At 37.7% G+C, this 26195-nt stretch overlaps 1 protein-coding gene across 6 annotated transcripts; it reads right to left on the bottom strand.

Moving 5' to 3' along the window:
- Nucleotides 1-5481: 5481 nt before the first annotated feature.
- LOC118252288 (uncharacterized) lies at nucleotides 5482-25991 on the bottom strand. Of its 6 annotated transcripts, XM_035555452.2 has the most exons (13): nucleotides 25817-25991; nucleotides 25221-25403; nucleotides 24942-25018; nucleotides 17937-18012; nucleotides 14830-14961; nucleotides 13869-13992; nucleotides 11646-11706; nucleotides 11496-11542; nucleotides 10951-11026; nucleotides 9870-9971; nucleotides 8326-9249; nucleotides 7409-7519; nucleotides 5482-6158 (listed from the first exon to the last, which is right to left on the bottom strand). In XM_035555452.2, the coding sequence occupies exons 3-13, from the start codon at nucleotides 24968-24970 to the stop codon at nucleotides 5849-5851; spliced, it is 1992 nt and encodes a 663-aa protein (XP_035411345.1). In that variant the 5' UTR covers nucleotides 24971-25018; nucleotides 25221-25403; nucleotides 25817-25991; the 3' UTR covers nucleotides 5482-5848. The 6 variants fall into 6 exon arrangements, with proteins under 6 accessions (XP_035411345.1, XP_035411758.1, XP_050567830.1 ...); XM_035555865.2 differs by lacking the exons at nucleotides 24942-25018; nucleotides 25817-25991 and adding an exon at nucleotides 15666-15849 and having other exon boundaries at nucleotides 25221-25562; XM_050711873.1 differs by lacking the exons at nucleotides 25221-25403; nucleotides 25817-25991 and adding an exon at nucleotides 15666-15849 and having other exon boundaries at nucleotides 24942-24997.
- Nucleotides 25992-26195: the final 204 nt, after the last annotated feature.

Genomic DNA, 26195 nt, shown 5'->3' with positions numbered 1-26195 from the left:
TTTGATACTACCCTGGAAGTGTGCAAAATGTCAGGTATGCATTTGTAATAAACAAGTCGGATAGGAGTCTCAAATTTCTCAAATGATTGGATTCTTGATATCCAGTGAAACCGGACTGTTTTCAATGCGTGAAACAGATCTGTGGCATGGTTTCATATGTGATTGTCTGAAATTCTCACTGGATTCTGCAGGGTGTATCTTCAGGACATTACCCTACACCTAGATTATATTTAAAGCTTAAAGGAAAGCCTTCATTAGTTTTAATCTCCCACATGACTCTATCGCAGGATTAGAGGTCTGAATGCTGCAGTGTGTTTCTGATAGCTGTTACTTGCATCAGCACGGTACTTACACAGAGGCACAGGCTAGAAGACCCAGATAAGAAGTTACTAGGAACTCCTTCTCTAGTGCATACCCTCTTTTTATACTCAGGAATCTTTCACCAGCTTTCTACACCTTTTGCACATTTCTTCCCTCACACTGGTAACTCTCTACTCCCTATCATTTTCCCTTTTTTTTTTTTTCCTGTCCTCCTGCCCCACCCCTACTGCCTTCTCACCTCAGGAGAAAGGGAAATATCGTGGCCTGCAACCAGGTTGCTTCCCCACCTGCTTCCTGGTGACTGGTCCCATGAGCAGAAGAAAGAGATCTGCAGGTTTGGTGCTTGCTAGCCACTGGAACCAGTAAAGAGTGGTCCATTGATGACTGGATCAAACATGATTTGGCCTGGAGGGGAAACACACACCACTGGTTGGTAACAGCACGAAAGCAATTTCTTTTTGTAGGCACAAATGTTGAACTGCTATTCAACAGCCAGGTTTTCATATCCCCTTGCCGAGCCCCTTTGAGGGGATTCATTCCTTCTTTCCTCACAAATGTTCTTTGAGTGTTTGTATTTCTGCATGCGTCATGTGACATCTCAACAGAAGGACCTGATTTTCAGAAGTGAGTGCCCAACTCATTGAACAGCCAGCCCTGGCACAGCGGTTGTAGCCGTGCGCCCCAAATTTGAATCTTATCACATCACCGATCACTTTCACACACAAAAAAATTCTACAGCTTGCTAGCAGCTACTTTAGATGCAAACAAACAGAAAAGGATCCTAATTGTGTTTGGGGCTTCTTGTTACTTGTGGGTCATTTACCTTTTGCTCCAGCTGAGAGAAAAAGTCACATGCAAGCCTTTCTAGCCCTACTTAGCTTCACTGCCTGATGCAAATCAGGCCGCCAATTAAATCTTCACTTCAGGACAGTAACAGTAAAGGAGTTTTTATGTGAGGTCAGAGTTTAATAGTTATAGATACTAAAACCCTTACAACTCCTTCATATCATTGTATGCTACCTCTGCATTTTCTGAGTTGTTGTGTTCTTCGAGATTTCACACTTGATGCTGTGGGAAACCAACCCTGTCCATCAAAGTCCCGCTTTTTATTGCTACGCCATAGTACAACAGGTATTTCTAGGTTCATTGAGAACATACATAAAAAAGTCCAACAAGATTTTATGATGTTACTGCAGAACTATGTAAGACAGAAGAGAAAAAGGAAAGTGTTTTGTTTTTTTTTTTTAATGACTGCCAATGTAATACAATATTCAGTTAAAAAAAATTTAATTTCATTTTCTACCATGTGGATCAATTAGTAATTGAATACTACAGATGCTAATATGCAGAGATGACTCAACTGTGGAATTTGAGATAAATGTCAGTAACAGTTTGCAATGTATTATGTGGGTTTAGCTCTGCCTAATTCTGTTAGGAACAACAGGGGAGAAAAGACTTATCCTAAATTCTAAAAAAAAAAAAAATATTTATAAAACCACCTTTGGCTATTTCCATGTAGTCATCTCAAAGCCATTTGTGAAAACATCTATTATTTTTGCTTGAAAAGAGGAATCCAACATAGTTATTAAAGTGATGTTTATTTTGTCAAATAGCAGGAGTTACACCATCTGACTGCTTGGATCTATCGGGTTGGTCTCAAGTAACTTTCAAAGGTTGTCTTAGGGGACGTCTTAAATCCATTGCCCTCTTTATGGCTGGTCTTGAAAGGGCATTTTAGCCAGCATTGATTCCATATTTGTCAAAGTAAGCACGATTATTCAAGTATAAATTTCCATTTCTACCCATCTGGGGAAACCACCAGGCTTATAATTCATTCATGGCTGGGTAACTACTGGGGCAATCATTTGTAAATTCATGTGGTACAAACATCATCTGTTCGTTATCATTAGCCTGGCTTTTCAGAGTCCTGCTCAAGCAACAGTAAACTCTCTTTGTACTGTGGGTGATGGTCAGAATTTCTGAGTAACTACACCAGGGATGCAGAAATGCCCGATATGTCTCCACAGGGATACTGTAATTATACCTACTTGCTTGATGCTCTCTTAGTTCAGAGAGAAGCCACTCAGGATCCTGTGTGCTGTCTTCTATAAAACATCCTGTAGTATTAGGGTTGGCAGGGGTATCCAAGTCTTCATTATTTCCCTTTAGGGAAAATAACTGGAATGAGAAATATCACGTATAGTTGCAGAAATACAGAACCACAGATTTTTGTAATAATTACAGCCAAATAATTTTAGACACAAAAAACAATAAATGAACTACTTGTAGCAACTATAGTCTAGAGAAAAAAATGGGCTGCTAAACAGGCGTCTTTTACTTACTACATAACAGTCTAAAAGTTTTTGTAAATCCTAAAAGAGAACACCCATCATTGTACTGAAGGAGAATATCCTTACTAGTTAACTTTCTACACGTTCTGTACCAATGGCTCCTAGTTTGAAGAAGACCATGCCACCAAACTATTAATTATGCACGATCAGGTGATTTTTACAGCTGATCTTTATTGTCAACATCTGGTTGCAGATCCAGCTGCTTGGGGCAGCTTGAACCCAGCTGTTATACTGCTATGGAAGCAGCATGTGTGGCATGGAGCCCTGTCAAGGGGAGCCACTTCAGGTACATCTGCAAATAAATTTCCAACATCAGGAGCACCTAGCACATCCTTTTCATATAACGTAGTCAGTTGTACTCCAGCCAGGCTAGTAAGCTTCAGCTGAAGGTAGTCTGTGGTAGATCACTTCTCTGTGCTTTGGGAGGCTTTCTGAATTACAGCACTGTGCACACAGAACGTGTGGTTCTGGTGTAATCTGCTGTAGGTGCTGTGTCCAGAGCACTAGTAAGCAACTACATGTGCACTGTTACAACATTAAGAACCATCTAGAGACTCCATTGGTGAAGATGTCTTGGCTGTATTGGTAATCACAGCATGTTCCCTGGCAATGAGATACAATACTCAGTACTAGCAAACTGGTGGAAGGTTTTGGTCTGTGCCGCTAACCCTCTCCACAACAACTCCTGACATATTTCAGGAGGTAAGACACATTTCAGGGACCATCCCCAAATTGCAACCGTCTTACTGTGGTTTAGAACTAACTAGCACAGAGGTGCTAGTCATCTCACGTCAATTGGCCTCAGTGCCTGGGAGCATTTCCAGATACATTTAATGTAGTAACATAAGTGGAGCTTGAGAAAGCTTATTTGGGTTTGGGCTTGAAATGGCCCTTTGCAGATATTCCTCAGCTAGACAGCTGAAGGCAGCTTCAGCTTTTAGCTGAAGACAGCTAAAAGGCTCCCAAACTCTGGAGCAGCATGCAAACTCTCAAACAGTCCTGCAGGAGTTGACCAAGGACTGGTAATAGCTAGCACCCCTCCTAATTCCTTGTGGAATTGCCACATTTCTCTTTGCACTGAACTTTCTTTCCAGTGTATCCATCAGCTTTTCAGGTATCCAGGGAGTCCCAGCAGCCCCAGCCTGAAGTAAGTGAAGATTGACTGTAGGGTTATTTCAATCCTAAAAACTTAATTCAAATCCAAAACCAAAAATATAAGGAGCAAGTATCTCTTCTTTATTCACTCTATGAATACTGTATACATAGTGTAAAAAGAGAACAAATGCTTGTAACACCAGTCCCTAATTCTTAGTTCTCTCACTGAGAATACCAGGAAGGTTTTTGGTTGATTTTGGTTTATTTTTAATCTGGCAATATAGTAGCCCATGTTGCAGATCTTCCTTGCCCCCAAATAAGGGAGCATAAAGACTTTGTTTACCCCTCATTTTAAAAAAGAGTAAGTGAAGGAAAAAAGTTCCTTTTTCTTAACATTTAGTGCTCAGTCCCAAAACTGTGTTACATATAGAGAACTTCATTCCTGACAGCATATTAATGAGGCTCACAATCCTAGATTTAATGGGAAATACTATTGACTAGCTGCTGTGAAAATAAGGGAACAATTCGGCTTTCTTCATTATACAAAGTAAAGTTGCTCTACCAGTTGCAAAGGCAATGAAATATCTGCACTTTGAATTTATATCCACAGAATCCTTTGATTTTTGGAGCTTTCTGCATGTGTTAAAAAGCAACAGGAATTGCCAGATGTTCCACACTTCTCAAGTCTAGTCCTTATTTAGTAGCCATAGACCCATGAATTCAGAAATCTGAGTTTCATGGTGCTAGTTAAAAAGCAAAAAAGGTCTGTGGAGCTCTTGCTCTGAATGTCGTCTTTTTGGAGTTTTCTAGTGTATACTTCCACCCTCCTGCTTTATATTCCACATTATATTTAGCAGTCATTTCAATTATCTTTATGTCATAGTCTAGGTTCATCCTTCTTTCCCTGTAGCATTTTAAAAACATCAAAATTATTAAAATGTAGTAATATTGAAAAATGTAAAAATTTTGGTTCACTTAAGTATTACATTAATACTGTTTTCTGTCCTATGAACTAAGATGTGCTTAACAAAAGTAGGAGCTGTTGCTGCTACTGTGCAGCTGCTGGCATGAATTCAGTTACTGTTTGTTGCGCTACCTTCCTGAGACCCAATGAAATGGCAGTTCAGAGGAGACCGTTCCAATGCATGACTCTAAAAGTAACTTACCTAAAGAGGTTATTCTTCCATTCTGATTACTCTGCTGTGCTGCAAAAAGAAGCCAGTAGAAAACAGAAGTGAAGAATGAGACATTTGACTGACAAACAGGAAGGTCTAAACAAAGGCGCAGGCAATCTTGGCCAGTTGAGACAGGCAACCTGTTGATACATGACCTGCCTCATTTGGATGTGCTGCTGAGAAAACTGTGAAATTCACCTGCACTGGGCTATGCTGAAGCATTTATAATCTGTGGGATCAGGAAAAAACACACAATTAGGATGAGATATTCAGAACGATGAAAAGCAAGTTTCACATTTAGACTATTCAAACTTCAGTTACTTCCAAGTTATTAGCAATCTGGGAAAAAATCTGCTGTGGAACAGAGCACACCTACGTCAGTTGATGGTACAAAAAAATGGAATTAAACTGCAATGTCACAGACGTTGTTAGCAGTAATCGTTAGCAATAATAACAAACTGCTATTATTAAAGGATGAAGTTGACATAAATTTGTTCCATTAATGCCATAGTACTTTTTCCATAATCTCAATGCAAGTCTACCTGATGGTGCAGTATTTTATTATGACTCTTGCATCCTGAAATTACATACATTTTAAAGAAATGTAAAACAAAAGACAATTACAATCACTCAAAGTTGTACGGTTTAAGGTACAGGGCTCCAACTTTGCTTAAAGGAACAACTACTTTCGTTCCATGTGTGCTGAGACCTTGTCTACAAACACAGTGAACAAATACACTCTAATAAATATAAAGAACAAAACATCAGTAGAAATTGATCTTACAACAGAGACCAGTTCTCTACTACTGAAATTTGCATTTTCCTAACTTAAAAAAAAAAAAAGTCCACATACAAAGCAAAATAGGTAAACGGAAGTCTAAGATGAGCAAACATTGTCCTTTGTATTCAGTGCCAGTTGTAGCGATCTCTTGGAGGTAAATCATAATTTCTCTCTTCCTCTCCAGGTCCATAATCTAATGGCAGACCATAATTGTAATCAACTGTTACAACTGGTAATCTTTTGCCTTGTTCCATCTCTCTGGTAGGTTCACCTTGAAAAGTTTTTCTTTCATAGTCTATTGAACTACCTTCCTGGTGTACAGATGAAGACGGATGCATTGTACGTGAAGAATATGGTGCAAATCTGTTTTTTCCTCTGTTAAATTCTTCTGAAGGATGCACTCTCCTATTGTCTTCTGGACAATTTGTTCGATTACTGCAAGAAGAGCAAATATGCACAATGAAGTCTTTACAGATAAAACAGTTCATTTATTGTCAGTGGGCACCACTAAACTTGCATAACTCTAAACCAACAAATATTGTCTTATTTTTGTTTATACCCCCTAAAATTAAAATCTTCTGTAGTAGATGTCACAAACATTTTTTTCAATTCTAGCAATTAAATTTAAATCTTTTCATAGTAGGTAACTCAGCTAGAAAGTACTTTGTTTCAGCTTCTGTTTCTAATTAAAAGTGCCCATTTATTGAAGGTTACCTAGGGTCCATTTTTGTTCTTGAACCTGTGTTTTCATTTTTGGGAAGAATATGTAACAGTAACTCTCTGGTAGATAGTCTCAACAGGCAATATAAATACATCTCAAATTATTTTAGTTATGTATTCTTCTGTGACAGAAGAATCTACAAAATATTATATATACACTTTTTGTTTTGGATTCTCTTTACTCTCAAGCACATTGCATACTTTGTAAAGTGGAGTATAAAACCAATTCAGAACAACCTTCATAATTTTAAATCTTCACCTTCACTGAACCATAGATTAATTTTATAGAAGGGATCTCTAGTAGTACATATTCATGCCACTTGCTCAAAGTAGGTTGTATTAGATAAGGTTGCATAGACACCATGTCCAGCTGAATTCAGCATATTTCAATGGATGGAGATTCCACAGCTATTCTGGACAACCCATTTCAGTGTCTGACTGTCCTCAAAGTAATACTTTTTTTTCCATTCAGGTTACAGAAGTTCCATTAGTCAGGAGTCCATTAGCAACAGGAGTCTGTTGCCCCTTATCCTATCACTGTGCACCATGAAGAGTCTGCCTCTCTCTTCTTTATACTCTCATTATGGTATATTGTGGTAGTATTATGTGGTAGACAGCAGTTAAGAGTTAAATACAGCATCTGTACTTCAACTTTTCTGCTTACTGAAAACAGTTTTTTTGTATTTTATAGTAAATCAGTTTGAGCTGTGCTTTTCATGCTAATGACTCAAGTTAGGGCTTCTCAAACCATTTCATAATGACATTCAAGCATGATATGGATGGACCACCATTTAGTCATGTCATTTGCTCAGTGTTCAGGTTCAATAGTTTAAATTGCATTTAAGCAAAAAAAAACGTAAAACCAATTTTTACACTGTACAGTTAATTATTTTTTTTGGTTGGATTCTGAAGGGATTAAAGTAGAAAGGTAAGTCAAAAAACAGCATATGAAATCTATTATTTACCTATAGCTTCTGTTAAAGTCATCATTATCAGACCCATAATCTCTATGAAGTGAAGGAGATGAGGAAAAATGAGGTTCCGGTACATTTTCATGGGAAGAAAAAGATTGACTTCTGAAAATAATTTCAAGAATTGCACGTTAAGAGGAATACAAATTATTTTAGGCCCTTGAAAAGTATTAATTAAAATTACTTCAAATGAAATTTTAATAGAAGTATCTTAACTTCATTAGTTCAACATGTCAAAATATTTCTTGGTAATGATACACTGTCCTCTGTTTCACCTGTACAATGAAAACGATTAAATCAGGCTTTACTGGCAAATATCTGAACTATGTTTTAAAAGATAAAAAAATATTTTTAAATATTATGTCAGAAACTTGACTACAGAATCCAGCAGGTTTAGTAGTAAGTGGTGTATGTATTTGGGAGAATATGATGCAACTTCAGAAAAAGGGATTTTGAGGAAATTATTAACTCACGAAATATGTGAAAGTTAGACTTCCTTTTAGTATTAGCACTTATCTCAGTTTGACTGAGAACATAAATAAAATTTCATGTCTTGAGAATTGCTGTTTAAATCTAAGTTTCTATACAAAACAAACTGGGACAAAGTTTTGTTTCAAGCTGAGTCTGAAAAAGGTAAAACATAAGCTTTAATTTAAAGAAATATAATCTTCTAGTTTAGGAAACATTGGCTTTCAAAATTACAACACTCCAGCTTAAATCAAATCCTTCCATAGGTCAAAATGAAAAGAATTAATTAACTGATCATTCATATATGATTTTAGAAGGATTATTGTTTCAAATTTTTTTTTTATACTTATATATCAAAGAACTAATTTGAAATTTAATTTAAAAGTGCTGAGCTCTACACTTTTTCTCTCTAATCCTGGCCTTACAACCAAAGTGTGATTTACCTGTCTGAACACCATTCACGTGGCAAGTCATCGTGACCAGGATGATCATGGAAAGGTCTTGGCCTTTGTCCTTGCCCTTTATTAACATAATCAAAATCTTTTAACTGAGGCTGTTCCTGTAAGTCATCATAAGACTGACAGTCATGAAAAGGTCTGCGCCTTTGTCCAGGACCTTTATTATCATAATCTTCTAGTTGCATCTCTGTTTGCAAGTTGTTGTGTGGCTGGTGATCATGGAAAGGTCTCAACCTCTGTCCATGAGCCCAATTAACAAATTCACAATCTCCCAGTTGCACCTGTGGCTGTAAGTCATCATGGGACTGATAGTCATGGAAAGGTCTTGGTCTTTGGCCAGGACCTTTGTTGACACAATCTAACTCTTTCAACTGCATTGGAGTCTGAAATTCATCATGTGATTGGTGGTCATGGAACTGCCTCCGTCTCTGGCCACGGCCCCTGCTACCAAAATCCAACTCCTTTGACTGCATATCTTCCTGCAAATTGTTGTGGGATGGATGGTCAGGAAAAGATCTCTGCCTTTGTCCACAGCCTCTGTTAAATTCAAAGTCCCTTGAATGTCTCTCTGCCTGTAAATCATCATGGAACTGGTGTCCATGAAACGGTCTCAACTGTTGTCCAGCTCCCTTGTTACTGAAGTCTAGGTCTTTCATCTGCGCATCTTCTTGGTAATCGTCATAAAACTGGTGATCAGGAAAGGGCCTTCGCCGCTGTCCTGGTCCCCTATTGTAGTCCCAATTTCTCATCTGCATTGGTGCTCTTAAATCATCTTGAGTCTGATGGTCATGAAATGGTCTTCGTCTTTGTCCAGCTCCCTTATTAATGAAATCGAAATCTCTCAATTGTATCTGTCCTTGCAAATCATTCTGAGAGTGCTCATCATAAACTCTTAATCTTTTCCCAGACCTGCAAAGAATTTTTCTTAAATAGAACATCTATACGCCTAAGTACAAGTTATTAATGAAAGTAAGCTTTTTCAACTAAGAATTGATATGAAAGACATTGCAAGTAATATATATATATACATATCACAGCTACTAAGAATCTAAACAGTAAGAAAGATTATAAAACTTTTAAACAATGTCATAGTAGAAGCTGTGACAAGCGTTCAATTGTAATTCCATAGTGCTTGTTCAACAGGCAAAACCAGTGATTCCAAATTAGTTAAAAATAATTGCAGACAACTGCAGAATAATCAGGAAGGAACTCTAAAATTTTCCCAAGTAAACTAATTACTCAGCAACTTCTAATAACACACATTCCCTGTCTTCCCTGTATCTTTTGAATTTTTTCATATTCCGTAAATATAATTTGCGTGAGTAGGCCATATTCATAAAATCTCTTTTAAATTAGAATATTTATAGTACTTCCAATGTTTCGAAACACCACACCTAGTTGTTAAAATCAGCTGACCTTCTTGTAACATTGTAATGAATTGGTACTTTAAAAACAACACACAGTAATAAATAATTATCCTTCCCACTCTGGGGAGTTTTGGCTTTTAATTTCACATTTCAGCCTATTACCCCTGAAAACCTTCATTTGGGAATCGTTCCACAGGTCCTTCCATGGCATGTGGAGGAGGAACAATATCCTCATCTGAATCCCATACATCCATTCCAAGGTTACTGGAAAGAATAAAAACAGCTCATATAAGCTTTTTTTTATTATTTATTTATTTAAACATACTACTGAGAGAGAGGAAAAAAAACAAACAGAAAGATTCTTCAGTTGAGAATTACAGCATTTTTTGGATGTTAAATTGAAGTTACAGGTATCCATGATTTTCTTACAGAACTTCAGTCTTGTAAAACTAGTTGGGGGAGGGCTGCAGAGAAAGCAAAAAGAATACCTAAACTTCATACATTTGGAACAACATCCAAAATATATGAGACAAGCACCATACCTATTCAAAAATATGATATGGGACTAACTTAATCATAAAGTCTATAAAGCAATGATAGCATTAAAACAAGAACAAAGGGCATTCAATTAAACTAGGACAACCCAAATCACTCATATATTATTTTAAAATCAATTTAATGCTACAAGATATCATTGGTACAAATAACTTAGTAAGACGTAAGGATTAGCTGTTCTTAGGTACAGTAGGGTGTGGATATGATAAAATATTTCTTATGCATCAGGATAGTCTACTATGAACAATAGAGCTGAGAACAATCTGCCACTCTGAGTAGTTTTCCCCATACTCTATTTTCCCCCTAGAATTGTTATATTATTTTTTAAATATCTGATTCTACCAACAACAGCAGGCAGACCCGCGCTTATAATGAAATCTTTGCAGTGGCTCTTTTCAATTTATAATGATAGAATACAGACTCAGTATAGTTGGAATAGTACTATACAACTACAACAATGCTCAATAGTACACATCAGATTACAAAAATATTTTGAACCTCAAAAGATAAACAAAGGAAGTACATTGTATTTCATGTTATTCATATCAGAAGTCTTGCAAAATATGTGTGGTTGTATATTAAATGTTTAAGAGGGGGTTAATTCTGGCTTATGAATGTAAGTGAATTCTTCAAAATACCAGTAAACATGCTGGAAAATCTTAAGCAGTAAAAAAAAGCTCTAGCTTACCTTCTCATTGGTTGTGTTCTGAGATCTGTGAGATATACAAGACCATCTATTCGATGACCTCTAGCATCACCAAAAGCTAAAGAAAAAGAGATGTGAGTCTAATGAAATGTGAGCAAACTGAGCCACAACAATATGAAAAGGCAGGTTTCTGTTGACCATAAGATTGTGAATTTGAAAAAAAGTAACTCGCATTCATACTAATGCTGAAGTATTTAATAGTGTTATCAAGCTGTGATCATTGCAGCTTTTTTATTTTATTATTTTAAACAACCAGAACTAGTAGTAGTAGCAACCTATGACTGAAAAACCCCTTCAAAGCAAAAGAAAAAAATTGTTAAGCAGCTGAAACATCCTCCTATGGTGCAATTTGCTATGCTCAAAACTTGTTTGGAACAGAATCAACAGTCAGAGAAATCTTCTATGGAGGTCAGCACATGAGATAATTCTAAGGATAGTAAAATAGAATTATAATATTTGTGAATACAACTGTAGTTAATTGTGAATTACAGCTCGACATTTGCCTTAGTTCAAAGTGTATGAAATACCTTGGATTGCTGCCTCTGGATCCCAGCCTTCAACGTCTATAAGATATCTGAAGAAAAACATGGTTAGATTATTGTTCCAAAGGGCTTACAGACTAATATAAAGCCACTATCTTTTTTGAACACTGATTTTTGCTTTTATACAACCCTTACCTACATATAAGGTAGCCGGTTCTATTAATTCCATTAGTACAGTGGACACCAATGAGTTTCTCTATCAAAAAGGAAAACACAGGCTTTAATAGTTCAGAAAATAAATTTACTATGAAATTAGAGCAAGACAAAAAGAAGTGTTGTACTTTTCTAGTAAAGCAATGATAAATAATGCTTGCTATTTACAAATTGATACTGTCACTCCTGTAAAATAACAGACACATGGAGACAGTCTGCTGGACCTCTAGCAGCAGTTAACTCACTACTTCCAAACCTGTGAAGACTGAGATTAACTCTGCAGACCATAGGAAAAAATAAAGAGGAATGAAGTCAGTGAAAGCTGCCATCCTCCAGCCAGAACTTACCTTTCTTGAAAAGTTTATACCCATCATCTACAGACTAAAAGGAGAATAACTTTTTTCTATTAGGGTGTTTCAACTGAGGTATTTCCAACAGAAATGGGGTAAACACTAATGTGGTCATGCAAGACAGTGTTAAAACCTCATCCAGACTATCCCACACATCAATGAAAAAAATTTCAAATTAAAATACATAAAGAAAGGACTACCATGATTGTAATAAACATAGGGCCTAATTAATGAGAAAGGACCTAGGAAGCTTATCTTATTTGGTCTGTACAAACAAATTTGAGGTATTATTTACAATACCAGGGGATGAAGAACAATACTTAGAACAAAGCTGGTGTAAGAATGTAAGGGTATATTAATAGGTTGAGAGTTTGGGGAGAGATTTTAGAAGACAAACATCAGCAGAACAAAGTTCGGGCAGGGACAAAGTACTGACAGAAAGTCTTTGAAATGGACTTTGATAAATTTTTGAATGAGATACTCTACAACTGTTCGCCACAGAATAGGACAGTCATGCTATCACATAAGTTTATTCTAGGCTGGTGTCCTAACCCTTCAGAACTTATTAAAAACTATTTGTAAGAAGAATCCTGAGAAATTTTAGGGGTAATCTGAAACAGAGGGCAAGTTACAATTAAAGTTAACATAAAAATGGAAGTTCTCACACCTCTGTATTTATATAAATCCTGCCAAAACAGTCTTACTAGCTGGAACAGTAACAAATTAGGAATTGATTCTCTTGATTCTGACGATAATAAATAATTAGATTTAAATACAGACTATGCTTTGTCCCATTAAAAGAATCACTGGATTAAAACTAGAAGGAAAAAAATAATTTCCAAGTAAGTTTCCTAAGGCCAAAAAAGAGCGAAGGAAGAACTTGCACATTAACTTTCTGAATAAGGACAAAACCATCTTCTTAACGCTTTTTAATTTTCCTACCACTTCCAGTTTAAGCTCTCATACCTGACATTTAGGTCAGAGCTCTTTCATTCAACAGAGCTGACCTTCCACTGCAAAACAACAGTTATATTCTGCAGCAAAAACTGTATGTACTTGGAAATTTAAACTGTATTTTCTCACAGAAAATGCCAGAGTAACCATAGCAATTAGCATGGAAAAAGTCTGAAGGAATAGTTCTTCAATATCAGATAAATGAACAGTTAAAATCTGCAGCAAATAAAGTGAGAAGGTAAAAGCTGCAAACAGGCTGTGGCAAAGTGCTTGCAAATTTATTTCCCTGAAAAGCGCTTGTATCATTCCAGGGAGAATTGTACTAATGCAAAAACACTAAAATGGCAACAGATCCACACTGTGGAAACCCTGATGTTGTGTCTGCAAAATGATTTTTAAGAATTGCTAGGATATGAGGGCAATAATGGGTTCATAATTCAGAAAACTGCTATGTCAGACTAAATGGGCTCCATTACGTCGCCCACAAATATCTGTGCCCAGTGCCGTCAGAGAAACCCTGTGTTATTTAAAACATCCATAATGGGCTGGCAGTTGTGATACTGAACTGATGGAGGACAACTTGAGTGAGACAGATAAAAGTCTTGTTTCTGTTGAGTACTATGTCAGCTAGGTGGAGGCAATTGATTTAAACCTTGTGAAACAGGTACTTAGAAGGCGGAGTTCAGGTGAGGGCATTCAACAAGCACTGGACAAGGAAGACTTCCCCAGCACAATTACAGAAGTAAAATAAAAAAGCATAAATATGGCAGCATCAAGGAGTACAAAAAGGACAAACCTGAGATCCCAGATGTCTTAAAGAATCTACTGTAATTAATATACAATGCAGTTAACACTGAAATAAAAATTTTGGTCTTTTACAGCTTAAGATGTTGGTATTTACCATTTTCTGCATTTTCCCACAGGAATTTTCTGACCCACTTTTTGAACTGTAGGATAGTAGCATTATCAGGGACTTCAAGTCCAACAGTGTAAAGTTTCTTGTACTGCACACTTTTAGGTAAGTCCTAGCAACAAGAAGAAAAAAATATCGAACATTATTGACATCATGCATCAAGGGAAAACCTTAAGCAGTATCTAAAACAATGCCCATGAAAAACAGTAGTTCAAACACTGTGTAGAAACTGAAAATGCTCTTGACATGACTCTAGAGATGCTCTCAGAAACTACCGTTTGCATTTCTGTTATAAAGACCTGACCTCAAAGAAGAGTTTCTACACAGGCCTTACTTATCCCTGACAATAAGGCAGAACATTAACTAAAGAGAGCAGATTCTTGTAATTCCATTCTAACACATTTAACAATTATTAGCAATACTTACCCTTCCCAACAACAACCATATACATGCATATCTGCACCCTAAGCATGTCAAGTCGATGTACATTCAAAAACTAACATTCAGTTATAACAATTCTATTTATTTTCCTTTTCAGTAGGAAGCAATCAAAATTGTTTGGACTATACAGGTAACAAATTTGAAATGAAGTAATTTTAAAATGCATACTTTCCACTGAAGACAAGTAAATAAACTACTAAAAAAGCCCACCTTAGGCATAAATGAGAATGTCTTCAGGATACAGGCTGCAAGTCTTCAGCATCTTTTCTGCAGTGCTTAGTACTGAAGTCTTTATCCATTATTCTAAGCAACCATAATACAAATAAGCCACAAATGTAACTAGCTGGGAGAGAGAGTTATTTCCTCGGTGATAAATCATTTGGTTTCTATTAGAGCCACAAAGTAAGTTTAGATGGCTCAACTTGTCCATTCAAGATGAGCAAATGCATAAATACTTTAAAACAAATATGGCAGCAGCTACTTTATTTTGTTATCATTCTTGCATTACCTTAACTTCATAGTATCGCGTGGTATATGTTAAATCAATAATTAATCCAAGCTCCACATTTAGGGCTTTCATTGCAGCAATCAAGTCTTTTGGTGTAAATTTCTGGGTTGGGGTAAGCCTCTGGTTAATTGCCTACAATGAAAATGGAAAAATTTGCTTAATCTCTAATAACAAAACATTTGTAATATTCAGCCACTTTAAACAAGAAAACATCAGTTTATAAAAGGGAATGTTTACGCTATTAAAACCATATCCATGTTTTATACAGATTAAGAAATGAAAAGGAACCAAATAACAAGAAATCAAGAATTTGTTCCTATTCAGATGAAAAGGCAACAAAATGTGGAGGAACTTCCATTTGCACAACATTAGCAAACATTATTTGAGAAAGTACTGATTTGACAGTAAAAAATCCTACAAAATGCTGCATATATAATATACACTAATTTATATATATATACACACTGATTAAGTAACTACACAGGAAAAAGCAAAGCACCCTAACCCTTTTCCCCTAAAACTTATCGTACAAAACCAACTGTACAATAGCACAAAATTAATTGCGTATTTCACAGAAAACATTGTGATAAATTGTGATATCAGAGTTCACTTATTCTAAAGGTTTTAACTTTCTCCCCATGTTATGCAGGCATTTTTAACCTTGCTTCATCTCTTGGTAGATGTATTTGCATGTATAGAACTGGAAAATTATTGCATGTGTAGCACTGGAAATATTAAATAAGACTAAAATACAGTGGCTAAAAAAGCTGCATGTTGGTGAACAATGAATAATTAATTTCATTTTGACAGACACAGTGGAAAAATTGTTTACTCACCCTATTGTAGCTGTGGTTTTTGAAACGTGTTCTCCATTCTAGGTATGAAAATGCCTCATGCGCAAAACTGGATTTTCTCTGAATAGTGAGCTGTTCACTGTGAGAGCCTTTTGACACAGGCTCTGTTACAACCAATAAAGACAGTGGCAAAACAGACGCAGCAGCCTCAACCACCTCTCAGTTCCTTTGTCAATAAGAAATTCAAGTAGACTGTACTCAGAACTAATGGAAAGGAAGGCAGCCACAGACCATACACCTCTCAGAACCACAGATGCTATACGGTAACTAACTATTCCATCTTTTGACTGTACAGATTCTAATTTAAGATGCTAGCAAGCAATTTGAGTCAAGTTGAGAAACAGATGCAGGAATTCTCATTAAAGAATAAACAGCAGGACATTCCCAAGCTAATGTATGATTAGGAAGCTTGAGCTAAAAAAAGTAGCGTAGAAAGCACATAGAAGTATTCAGTCCTAACTATTTCAAAAATTGGTGTACTGCTGAAAAAACAGTGGATTTTGTCTAAGTTCAAACAAAATGAAGAGTAGTAAGTCATCTCTCAGCTACTCAGCAGTGTTTTTTAATAAAATTTGCAACTGAATTTACTAACTTTGAGGTGATAAAACACGAGTCCGCACAAGTCTGTGCTAGAACTTGAAAGATTTTTTTCTTTTACTACGTGAACCCACACTTCCCATTTAGGGGAAACACAATTTTAAAAAACTAAGACACCTGTAAACATATTGCTTGGTTGAGTAAACAGTCAAATGTGTTATGAAAGACTAGGTATTGAAAGAGTATTTAAGATTTTCTGAAAAACTCATCAGGAATTCTGCGAAAATGTCTACCCTTTTACGTTCTCTGGCTTATGAATTCCTTCCAGGCTATCACAGAAGATACAGGGGAAGAGTGAGCTACTGGGGAAGTTGGTGATGAAGTATCTTTCTCTGAAATCTGGAGAGACAAGGAACTTGAAAAATATGCAGTGAAAAAATCCTGCCTAGAGCAGTATGTCTGTGCAAAAAAATGGTGCTGGATCAAGTGGAATTACAGGAGCTGCTGATGCAAAAATCTCTCCTACTTAAACAGCAAAGAAGCTAATTATAAATCTACTGAATCTTATATCCACCAGTGGATTGATCTACCCTCTGGAGATCTCTGGTAGAAGACACGTGGCTGTTGTGTGATCCATCAGTACCATGGAGAATATGACCAATATCAAGTCTGAGATCTTTGGTGTCAAAGCAATAAAAACATCATACTGAAGCTGTGTGAAAGCAGCTAAGGAAGCGAACACTGTGAGCATTCCACTTCAGTCATTGTTAACAGAAGTGAACTGAATGGTGACTGAAAACATAATGGGCACTAATATATCATACTAATAATTTTTTGTGTGTGGGCAAACTGCAGACAATAGCTTAGACAGAATATTTACTATTAACTGCTAAGATTATGTCTAGCTGTTGAATGTTAAAAGAGCTTAGAAACTTCTTTCCTGTGTATCTGAAGCAAGGACTTGTAAGAGTTAATTTGCACAGCACTTTTAAGTGTTAATTTATATCGAAGGGCAAATTTGCAACCCTATCCCTCAATCCACCAAAGAACTGATGAATCGAAAAAAAGACAGCCTCCACATTTTGTCCTGTCACAAAAAATGTGGAGAGCTGGCTCAGTGCATTTAATAGATTAAGACATTACTCCATCTTAGTAAGAATCTAATGGAGTTACTAACACATTAATCAAATCTACAAATACTGCATTTCTCCATATCACTAAAAGTTTTTGCTTACAGAACTGGTAGTCTGGATCTCTAATCTTAAAAGTACTGCAGTAGCTGGAATCTGTTAATAGCCTGATTTCTGTAAACTTGTACTTGGGCTTATATTGCCTGGATTGTTATTTGTATCATAAGCCCCTCCATACTGATAATTGGACTTCTCTCATACCAGTCAAGAAAAGATGTTAAATAAGATCATGAATTTAGGCCACTAAATTAATCAGCGATCAAATCAATTTTGCTGATTGGTTAGAAACAAGACTGTATGATTTTCAGAAGAATAAAAGAGTAACATCAAACACAAACTTTAAAAGAAAGAGAGAAAAGAATATATTATGTACATAAAGCCATTGTGAGATGACTGGACTGATTTTTTAAAGACCACAAAATATTTTTTCATAAAACTTTCCAGAAGCTTGCATGAATATTAATGCTATTCATTACTTTTGCATTGTATTTAGTAGAGACAATCTGTAATTACTGTTTATACATACCCCTTTTAAAGGTACTTTAAATGCAATAAATCTAGTTCCTGGTATAGGTTGTCCAACTGGTGTCAAGCTCCGCCATCTGCAATTAAGTAAACATTTATTGTAAGTATTTTCAAACAACATGATTCAACAGAAGATGAGTAGCTCCACGTAAAACTTCTAAAATAAGGATATCTCCTCTTAGGATTAAAACTTTGGTAAAACAGTACATAAAAATAACGCCTCTCTAAAATTATAATAGTTATTTCAAACTATGTCTATCTTACATATCAGGAAACCCTATCATATTTAATACAGCTTTAATGTAATAGTTATTTAACACTTCTCCAATCATAAATGATAGTTGTCTTTTTTTTTTCCTATGATGGGCCATGCAGCCCACTAGCATAACATATTAACCTTTAGATTTCCAAACAACAGGATCCAATGGTTCTTAAATTCCTTGACCACATGATCAAGCAGTTGTAACTGATGTGCACAAGAGTTTAGAAAAAATGATCACTTAAAAAAAATATATTTTATATATCTATAAAGATCAAAATCCATCATCAAATAGTAACCTGTTTCACCAAGAAACTAAGATCTTTTTAGAATTACTATAATAAATATTTGTTTTGTTATGGTATTATATATCTGAACGCAATTAACAGATCTGCATTCTTCTGGGATAAATGAAAGAGAGTTGCCTAGAAAATGGCAGAAGAATATCAACAGAGTGTTACTACTGGACTGATCAGCTTATTTAGCATGCCACACAATTTACATAGAGACACTCCTACTGTTTGCAAACCTAAAATCTGGAGCCATAATAAAAGGAATCTTTACTGTCCATAAAGCACTGTTATAAAGAAAATACTTCTAATATACATTGTGCATGATTGCTGTTATCATACAGTAGCGGTATGTCCCCAAATCTGCACTTATTCCACAAAGTGGTGTTGAGATATTGTCAGTACATTTGAAAACAGTCTTTTTCCTTCCTCCTTTTTCAACTTCCAGAAAGGTTCATCCCCTCAAAATGTTAGGACACTACTTACAAACAAGTAGTGCCAATATAAAGTAAAGGGTATGGCTCAACAGGTAAAAATAAGTCTTTTTGTATCATAGTTGACAGAAGTTTTTCAACTTGGCTGAATCAAGCACCTTTAAGAAGTTGCTTAAATAACAGTGTTAGTCACTATTGTTAGTTACTTAAATAACAATGAAATGCTAAGTTTAATATCACTAAAAAATATAATGCTAGATTTTGCAAATGTGTTCACTTTGTAATATGCTTCTTTTTCAAAGCAACAGCCTTTGCTGCACTTTCTCTTGGCACTTTGCAAAATCCGAAGAATATGCCATCACACAAAAATTTAGCAAAAATCACTTTAGTAATATGAAGATTTGTTACAACACTTGAAATGCTAGTAATTCCAAAACCATGAAGAACTGGTGGTCACAAATTCTACAATGTGCTTGAAGAAACCCTGGATGTATCGTATTTCAGAGATGCCAGTATTTTTAAAGCTTATGAAAAACTTTATGTGAAAAGTCTATTAGCAGATCGATTTTACCGTCATTGAGGTGAGTTACTAAATTTTGTTGTAAAATGAGAAAAACAACATCTGAAACTGTTTCACTTCTCTTAGTTTAAGACAGATAAATGGTACGTGAATCAATTAAGATCACAAAAGCGTTAGTATACAGAAAATATTACTGAATCTAACAAAAAACAACAACATAATGAAGTATCCTGGTGATAAGAAGTGCTCAATTAAAACAGACTAAAAAACCTGTGAAATCTGCCCTGCACATAGCTTGATCTTATCTAATTCACGTTATAAACCACTCTGTGATTCCGTGATCATCTTAAAAAGATACTACATGCTGTAAGCCATGTTTAGATGCATATTTAATCTGAACTACTGTTAAAATTAATGAGAAAATCAGGTTTAACAACAACTCCAGCCTCTTGCTATTTTTAATAATCCTGGAAATTACATTTCTTTATTTAAAACTTTTGCTCATTTCTAAATAAAATTAGAAGATGGGCTGTGTCTAGAGATACAGAAACTAGTGCCAATAACACTAAAACGTATGACATACTTTACAAAAGTAGGATTTAACTGGACAAGCAGCCAGAGGCCATATTCACATATACATGTTTAAAAGCATTCCGAAGGAAGGCAGAAATTAAGCATCCCAGCCACAAAAGACCAATCAGCCTATGTAGGAAGACAGCTGGATATCATAGGTTAGAAAATCAGGTTGTCTTTAACCAGCTTTCTCTTGGAAAACCATGAGTGGAAATCTACAATGATTATCGTAAATTCCAAGCAACTAGAAGCCAGCAAGAAGTTATTAAAGATTGCTCACAAATCTTATTTGCTATAATTAGCAATGTAACAGAAAGACTTTGCAAAATTCTGAACTTTTCATCAATCCTCTCAAGACTTCTGCAAAATCAGCAAGTAATGCAAATGCGGCTGGCAGCTCTATAGTAGAAAATGAACAGAAGACATTCTTTATCAGAAAATGTAAAGCGTATATGTTGCATGTTACCTTTATAATAATAATAAAATTCAGGATACTGATGCAGAACTGAAAATGATCTTCGAAAAAAACAGCAGATCAAAATTAAGCAAAAATTGTCTATGGAAATGAACTCAATTATTTCTGTGGTTGATAAAGGAATAAGGTTGGGAAGTAAAAGTGGCAGGGCCTAAGTAAAACTCTTGAAGTCTGGATAAAGGCTGAAAGGACCAAAGGTGAATGACTTACAGGTCATAGAAACAGCAGTTACAGAACCAAAGACAAATAGTATTTTAACAAGTGCAAATGAGAATTATGACACAATTTGTGTCCTGCTTGAACGGAAAGAAACCCAGGAGTCAAAGGTGTTACTCAGAAGACTTGACACCATCATCATTCCTGTAGCAGTGATTAAAAGATAACAGAGGCTTGAGTTAAAAAACAAGCTGGACATGAAGTAAGTAGCTGAAAAACGGCAGTAAGAGTTTCCTGAACAAGGCAGTGGTGTCTCACTGAGACACAGACACATCTATTTCTGTGCCTTGAAACAGATCTAGGCATTTGCAATTATAGAGGGCATAGCTCTGCCCATAGAACTGATGGCATTCACATTAGAAAGTTGTTGTGGTAGGAGTCTAAGGTGGAATCACATAACAGTTACACACTGTGCACACACAATGCATTTATAATTAGAGCATTATTTCTCTAAGGTTTCAAATAGGTAAACAATCCATGGACTACACGTAGATCAAGACCTGAAAGGCAACAAAATGTAAATTATTTAATTATTTGCCTTTCCCAGTTCAGTATCATGTTTTGTCTTCGTCACTTCCCAACTACCATCAACTATCACAGAACTGAGGCAGAATTTTGCCCATACAATTGCTTGCTTAACAATTCAGGTGTTTCTACAATTCTGAAGCCTATTATGAACATCTTATGATTATGAACCTACCTTGGAAAGTGAATTCCTAATCATTGAAAAAGGATAATATAGTAGCTGTAGAGAAACTTGAGTATGAAATACCAGGAGCTGCAGCAAGACCATTTAGAAAATACTAGTTGCAATCTCTCTTCCTTTTTGGCTACTGGTACTACATGATATACACACAGCTCTATTTTCCAAGTAGCTTCTATAGATACCACAACTGATAACAGTCTGTTGAAGAAAAGACACCCCCTAAAAGGTCTATACATGCTTTCAAGATAGAACACTATGCACTGGTCAAAAGCAGATGGAAGAGAATATAGAAAGCTGTTAATCATCTGTTAAAACAGATTTCTCCCTTTGCTTTACTTCAGCCTGTGTCATAGCTTGCAAAAAGAACAGTGAATGTGGATGTAAAGCACAGGAGAAAAGTCTCCTTCCCATATCTGTAATTGCATAGCTTTGCACTTGTGGTGGTGTATTGAAACGCTAAAGCCGTGCCTTAAGAGCTGTATGGCAATGATACAATCTTTACTCAGGTATTCTTCCAGTACCGCATTTTTTAAATGCAAACATTCTATGCCCAATAGTACGAAGCACTTTTACTTTACAATTAAACTCTCGCATTACTGTAATCTTTCTCTCCCATCCACCCTTGAACATGCATTCATAGACCAAAATACAGAATCAGTTATGCCAGTCTTTAACACTGTTGTAAATGAAATGCTGATGTTTTTAAGTCTGCACTAGAATAACTCAGTTAAAAAAGTATGTTCACAGTGTATAGGCAAAAATAATTCAGTTTTGTCCTTATAATAAAATGACCCCACTTCTGGGATTTTTTTAGACCCTTTAAGGAAAACATATAATAGGGTGGTATTTCTGCAGATGCTTTTCAAAACTGAAATCTGACTTTATTAAATTATACTCACAGTAGGACTTGAAATGCTGATGCGCACACATATATAAAGCTGTAAAACCATCACAGCATTTTGTGATAGCTCATTAGATGGCTTGAACTCCCTCTACTGGCTAGTTGTCCCCTAAAACACCATCATACACAACTACTTAGGACAACCCTGTTTCAGACACTGAGTAACTTGAAATTGACACCATGGTGGAAACTTCAGTGGAACAGATCACTTGAATCCCTCTCTTAGAATACATCTCATTTTGTTATAAAATTATCTCTATAGTGTGACTTTATAGGACTGGGAATGCAATGGATACTGCACACCTTATCTCTGCTCCGAGACTTTATTGGGAAAAGGGAGAAATAATTTTTACTATGAAGGAGTACAGGAAGTCTTACTTCCAGTCTACCTCCTCCTCCCACTGCTGGAGCAAAGACTGTGCAAAAAGCATACCATCAAACATTCTGGGCTAGGACAGAGTGACAGGGACACAAGAACAAGGTGTAAGACTTCTACTGCAGATCTAGTGGCGAAATTGAGTATTAATACTTCTTTAGGTCCTGAGTACACTCAGAGTTCCGATACCAGCAAAGTTGCTCAGTGCTGAAACACAACCGTTACATGCAGGTAACTTTAGTTATGCTGCAGACATTGTATCATAAAAGGTGATAGTAATTAGTTTATGATTTAAAAAATTATACCCGTTCTTGTTTAATTGTGCTATCTCTAGCTAACTTACAGCTTAAGTGAAACCTCAAATTTACTGTATTGCTTTAACATAAAGGAATTTGGATTAAAACTGTTAAGAACTGCATACAGAATTGAGGCAGTAATGAAAGACAACCTGTAAAAACGGCTATGTGTAGACTGACTTTCTTTTGCTTATCTACTACAGGGTTTCTCTTGCACTATCATTAAAAACAAAAAAATTACTGCTAGGTTTACTGTTATCACAGTGCTGTGGTATGATTGAGGTCTTATCTCCATAGTAAGATACTGTCTGAACTGGTCCCTGTCCTATAGCGCACCACAATCTCACCTCTTCCAACAACTACTTTTGTGGTGAGTAAATTGCATGTGTAGCATCACCTAGATTAAAATTAGGTTTCCTTCATTTCTTTTCCAGGGCTCATTGCTATTTTTTTCTTGCTCTACTAATCTAATTCACAGAGAAAAAAACTACAATATACTGTGGTAGCACAATGATATCAATATAGTGCTGCATGAGATGAGCAGACTGACAAGTCCTTCAACTTTACTGCCCAAATACTCATACTATGGATGTCTGGCCTGATTTGTTAATAGTATCAAAAATAAGTACCTGAGTAAGTTGAAAACACTTCAGTATCACAAGTAACAGGAGTATCATCAGTTAACTTTAGCTTTACAACCAGTTACTCCACAGCAGACATTTCTCTCCTTGAAAGAGGCACAGGTGTTAGATCCTAAGCACAGAAGCCAAAAGCAGAGTCCATTGTTTCTTCCATACTTACAGAAGAAATGCATACAGCCTAAAAGCAGCTCCAGCTCAAACGCAATGGGATGAAGGGATAAATAAGCACCTGATGCATGACAAATGTTTTTGTAATTTCTGCGTATGGAGAATACAAGCCCAACAGTTATTCTTTCAGGCTTTCTCTGTTAATGCTTGCAAGCCTAACCCACTCCAGTTCAATCTTTTGTGTCCACTTTCTAACTGAATTTTCACAGAAGCTTAAGTAGCTTTTTCTTAAATTCTATTCTAATTTTAATCCCTGAGTTTGCCTGCTATGAAAAAATTCAGTTTCTTGAAGTTCTGCTGTTTTTTTTTTAATTTTGCATAATTTTTGTTTCTATTCTTTGCTTTTAGACCACCGTATTTTACAGGAAATTATGCTCTTTATATTTTATTGCTCCTCCTAAGCATGTTAATAAACTTTCCCTGAAACCTGGATAATGTCTGCCTTTCCTAAAAAAAAAAATAAAATATGAATTTTAAGTTACTTTTCCATTACGATGTACCTTTCTATCTCAGCACATACTTTTACCCAAGAAGTTTGTACTGCTATTAGCAGTAACACACAGGTTCAACTTTTAAACCTGGACTTCCTTTGACATTTTTTAATGGAATTGAAGAATAGAACCATGTTTGTTTTAACTGAGACCATTTTGTGGTCCCCATATGCACTCCCACTCAAGTCATCAGAAAGAGTAAAATAGTGCTTGCTTATTGTTATTTTCATTGATCAAACATTTTTGTTGTCCTCTTGTATAACAAAACAAAAAAACCTACTGGATTGTCTTTCTGGACCTGAATGTTCTTGATCACATGCATGCAACCACCTGTTCCCATCTTATCTGCTCTTCCCTGACTCTTGGTAGCAAATGTGAGTAAGGACAGACTACACTCCAGTACCCCAGATAAGTATACGCCTGATGTTAGGAAGAAGGGACTCCATTTGGCCAATGAAGGAGACGTGCTCACAAACAGGTTTGAGCATTATACTCACCTAGGGGATGAAGGGCTGGGCTGTCTTGGAGAAGATACCTACCTTACCTGGCAGTAAGTGGTGAAGATGCTTGTGGCAAGCAAGTGCCTGGGGCAGTGAGTGCCCCTTCTCTGTGGGCAGGACTGTGCCCGCTCCTGCCTCTCTTAGTGTGAGGGATACTTACCCATCGGGGATAGTGTTCTTCTTTACCATGCTGAAAGCAGGAGCAGGCAGAGCAGGAGACAACGGTGAAAGTGCGCACTGCAGCAAAGGAGAGAGAACCGCGCAGTTAACACGGTGCTAATCTCTTTCTGCATCAATGGGCCTTTTCACAGAGCTGACTCTCAAGGTAAAATAAACGCAGCCGTCAGCTCGAAGCCATCCTGAACGAGTTCTGCCGCTTGCAAGCTAGCCTACTTTCTCCACTGCTACGGTACAACAAGAGGGAAAGACAACAACTCACCTCTCCTCTCCAGGAGACCAAAAGAACCGGAGAGGAGAGGCGGCAGGCTGCTAACTCTAGCAGCAGCGCTGCAGGGACGGAGATCTTGGTGGCAGCCCCGCTGCGGCGGCTCCGAGCAGCCCGCTCTGCCCCTACGCTCCCGGAGCGAGAACTCTCGATTCAACGAGCAGAAACTCCGGGCAGCTGCAAGAGGCGAGGCCGGCGCATCAGTGAGGGAAGGACGAGCGCCTGCCCCGCTCTAACCCCGGCGGGTCCGGCACCGCCGGGTCCTGGGCACCACCAGCGCCCGCCGGGGCCGGGAGCCCCCCCTGCGGCGGAGGGCCCATGCCCGCCGCTCCAGGGCGGCCGCGGCTCCCTCCTCAGAGCCGCCACCGAGGCGGGGAGCCCCGGGCTGGGACACCTCGGAGGCGGCTGAGCCGAGGGGAGGGGAAAATAAAGAAAAAAAAAAAAAGCGAGACAAGGGCAAATGGGAGGTCGCGGCCCGGCGGCGGGGGGGCGGGCTGTGGCGGCGGGGTGGGCTGTGAGAAGAGGGGCACGACTCGCTGACGGGGGAGGCCCGGGCGCCGGGGAGGAGCGGGGCTGCGGGCGGCCCGTACCCTGACAGGATCCCCCCGGCGCACGAACGCTGGGCCGAGCCGGGCCGCGCGGCACCTTCGCCACTGCGCCTGCGCGCCGCCCGGCCCGGCTTCGGCGCGGGGGGCAGGAAAATGGCAGCGGCTCCTCCGCAGCCGGGACGGCCAATCGCGAGATGCTGCGCGTGCGCGGCGGGCCCGGGGGCACACGGAGGGGGGGAGCCGCTGGGCGCATGCGCGTCGCATGGCGCGGGGGGGGGGGCGGGTGATGCTGACGGGGGGATGCGTGTCGTATCGCGGCATGTCGTGTGGCGGGGGGTGCTGCAGCTCGGCGGGGATTCTGAGGGGACGCGGTTCTGGGCTCTTCTCCTCGCTCCCACCGCGTCTGCTTCGCCGTTTCCTT

Source organism: Cygnus atratus, chromosome 7, assembly GCF_013377495.2.
Source record: "Cygnus atratus isolate AKBS03 ecotype Queensland, Australia chromosome 7, CAtr_DNAZoo_HiC_assembly, whole genome shotgun sequence".
NCBI classification, from domain to species: domain Eukaryota; kingdom Metazoa; phylum Chordata; class Aves; order Anseriformes; family Anatidae; genus Cygnus; species Cygnus atratus.
This window is presented reverse-complemented; position numbering and strand designations above follow the sequence as displayed.

Excerpts from the sequence above, each read along its gene's own strand:
- LOC118252288 (XM_035555452.2), bottom strand. The coding sequence starts at position 24,970 with ATGGTAAAGAAGAACACTATCCCCGATGG. Across the intron at positions 9,972-10,950 it reads AGAACACAACCAATGAGAAG|TAACCTTGGAATGGATGTAT; the intron begins GTAAGCTAGAGC and ends TATTCTTTCCAG. Across the intron at positions 7,520-8,325 it reads CGTGAATGGTGTTCAGACAG|AAGTCAATCTTTTTCTTCCC; the intron begins GTAAATCACACT and ends AATTATTTTCAG.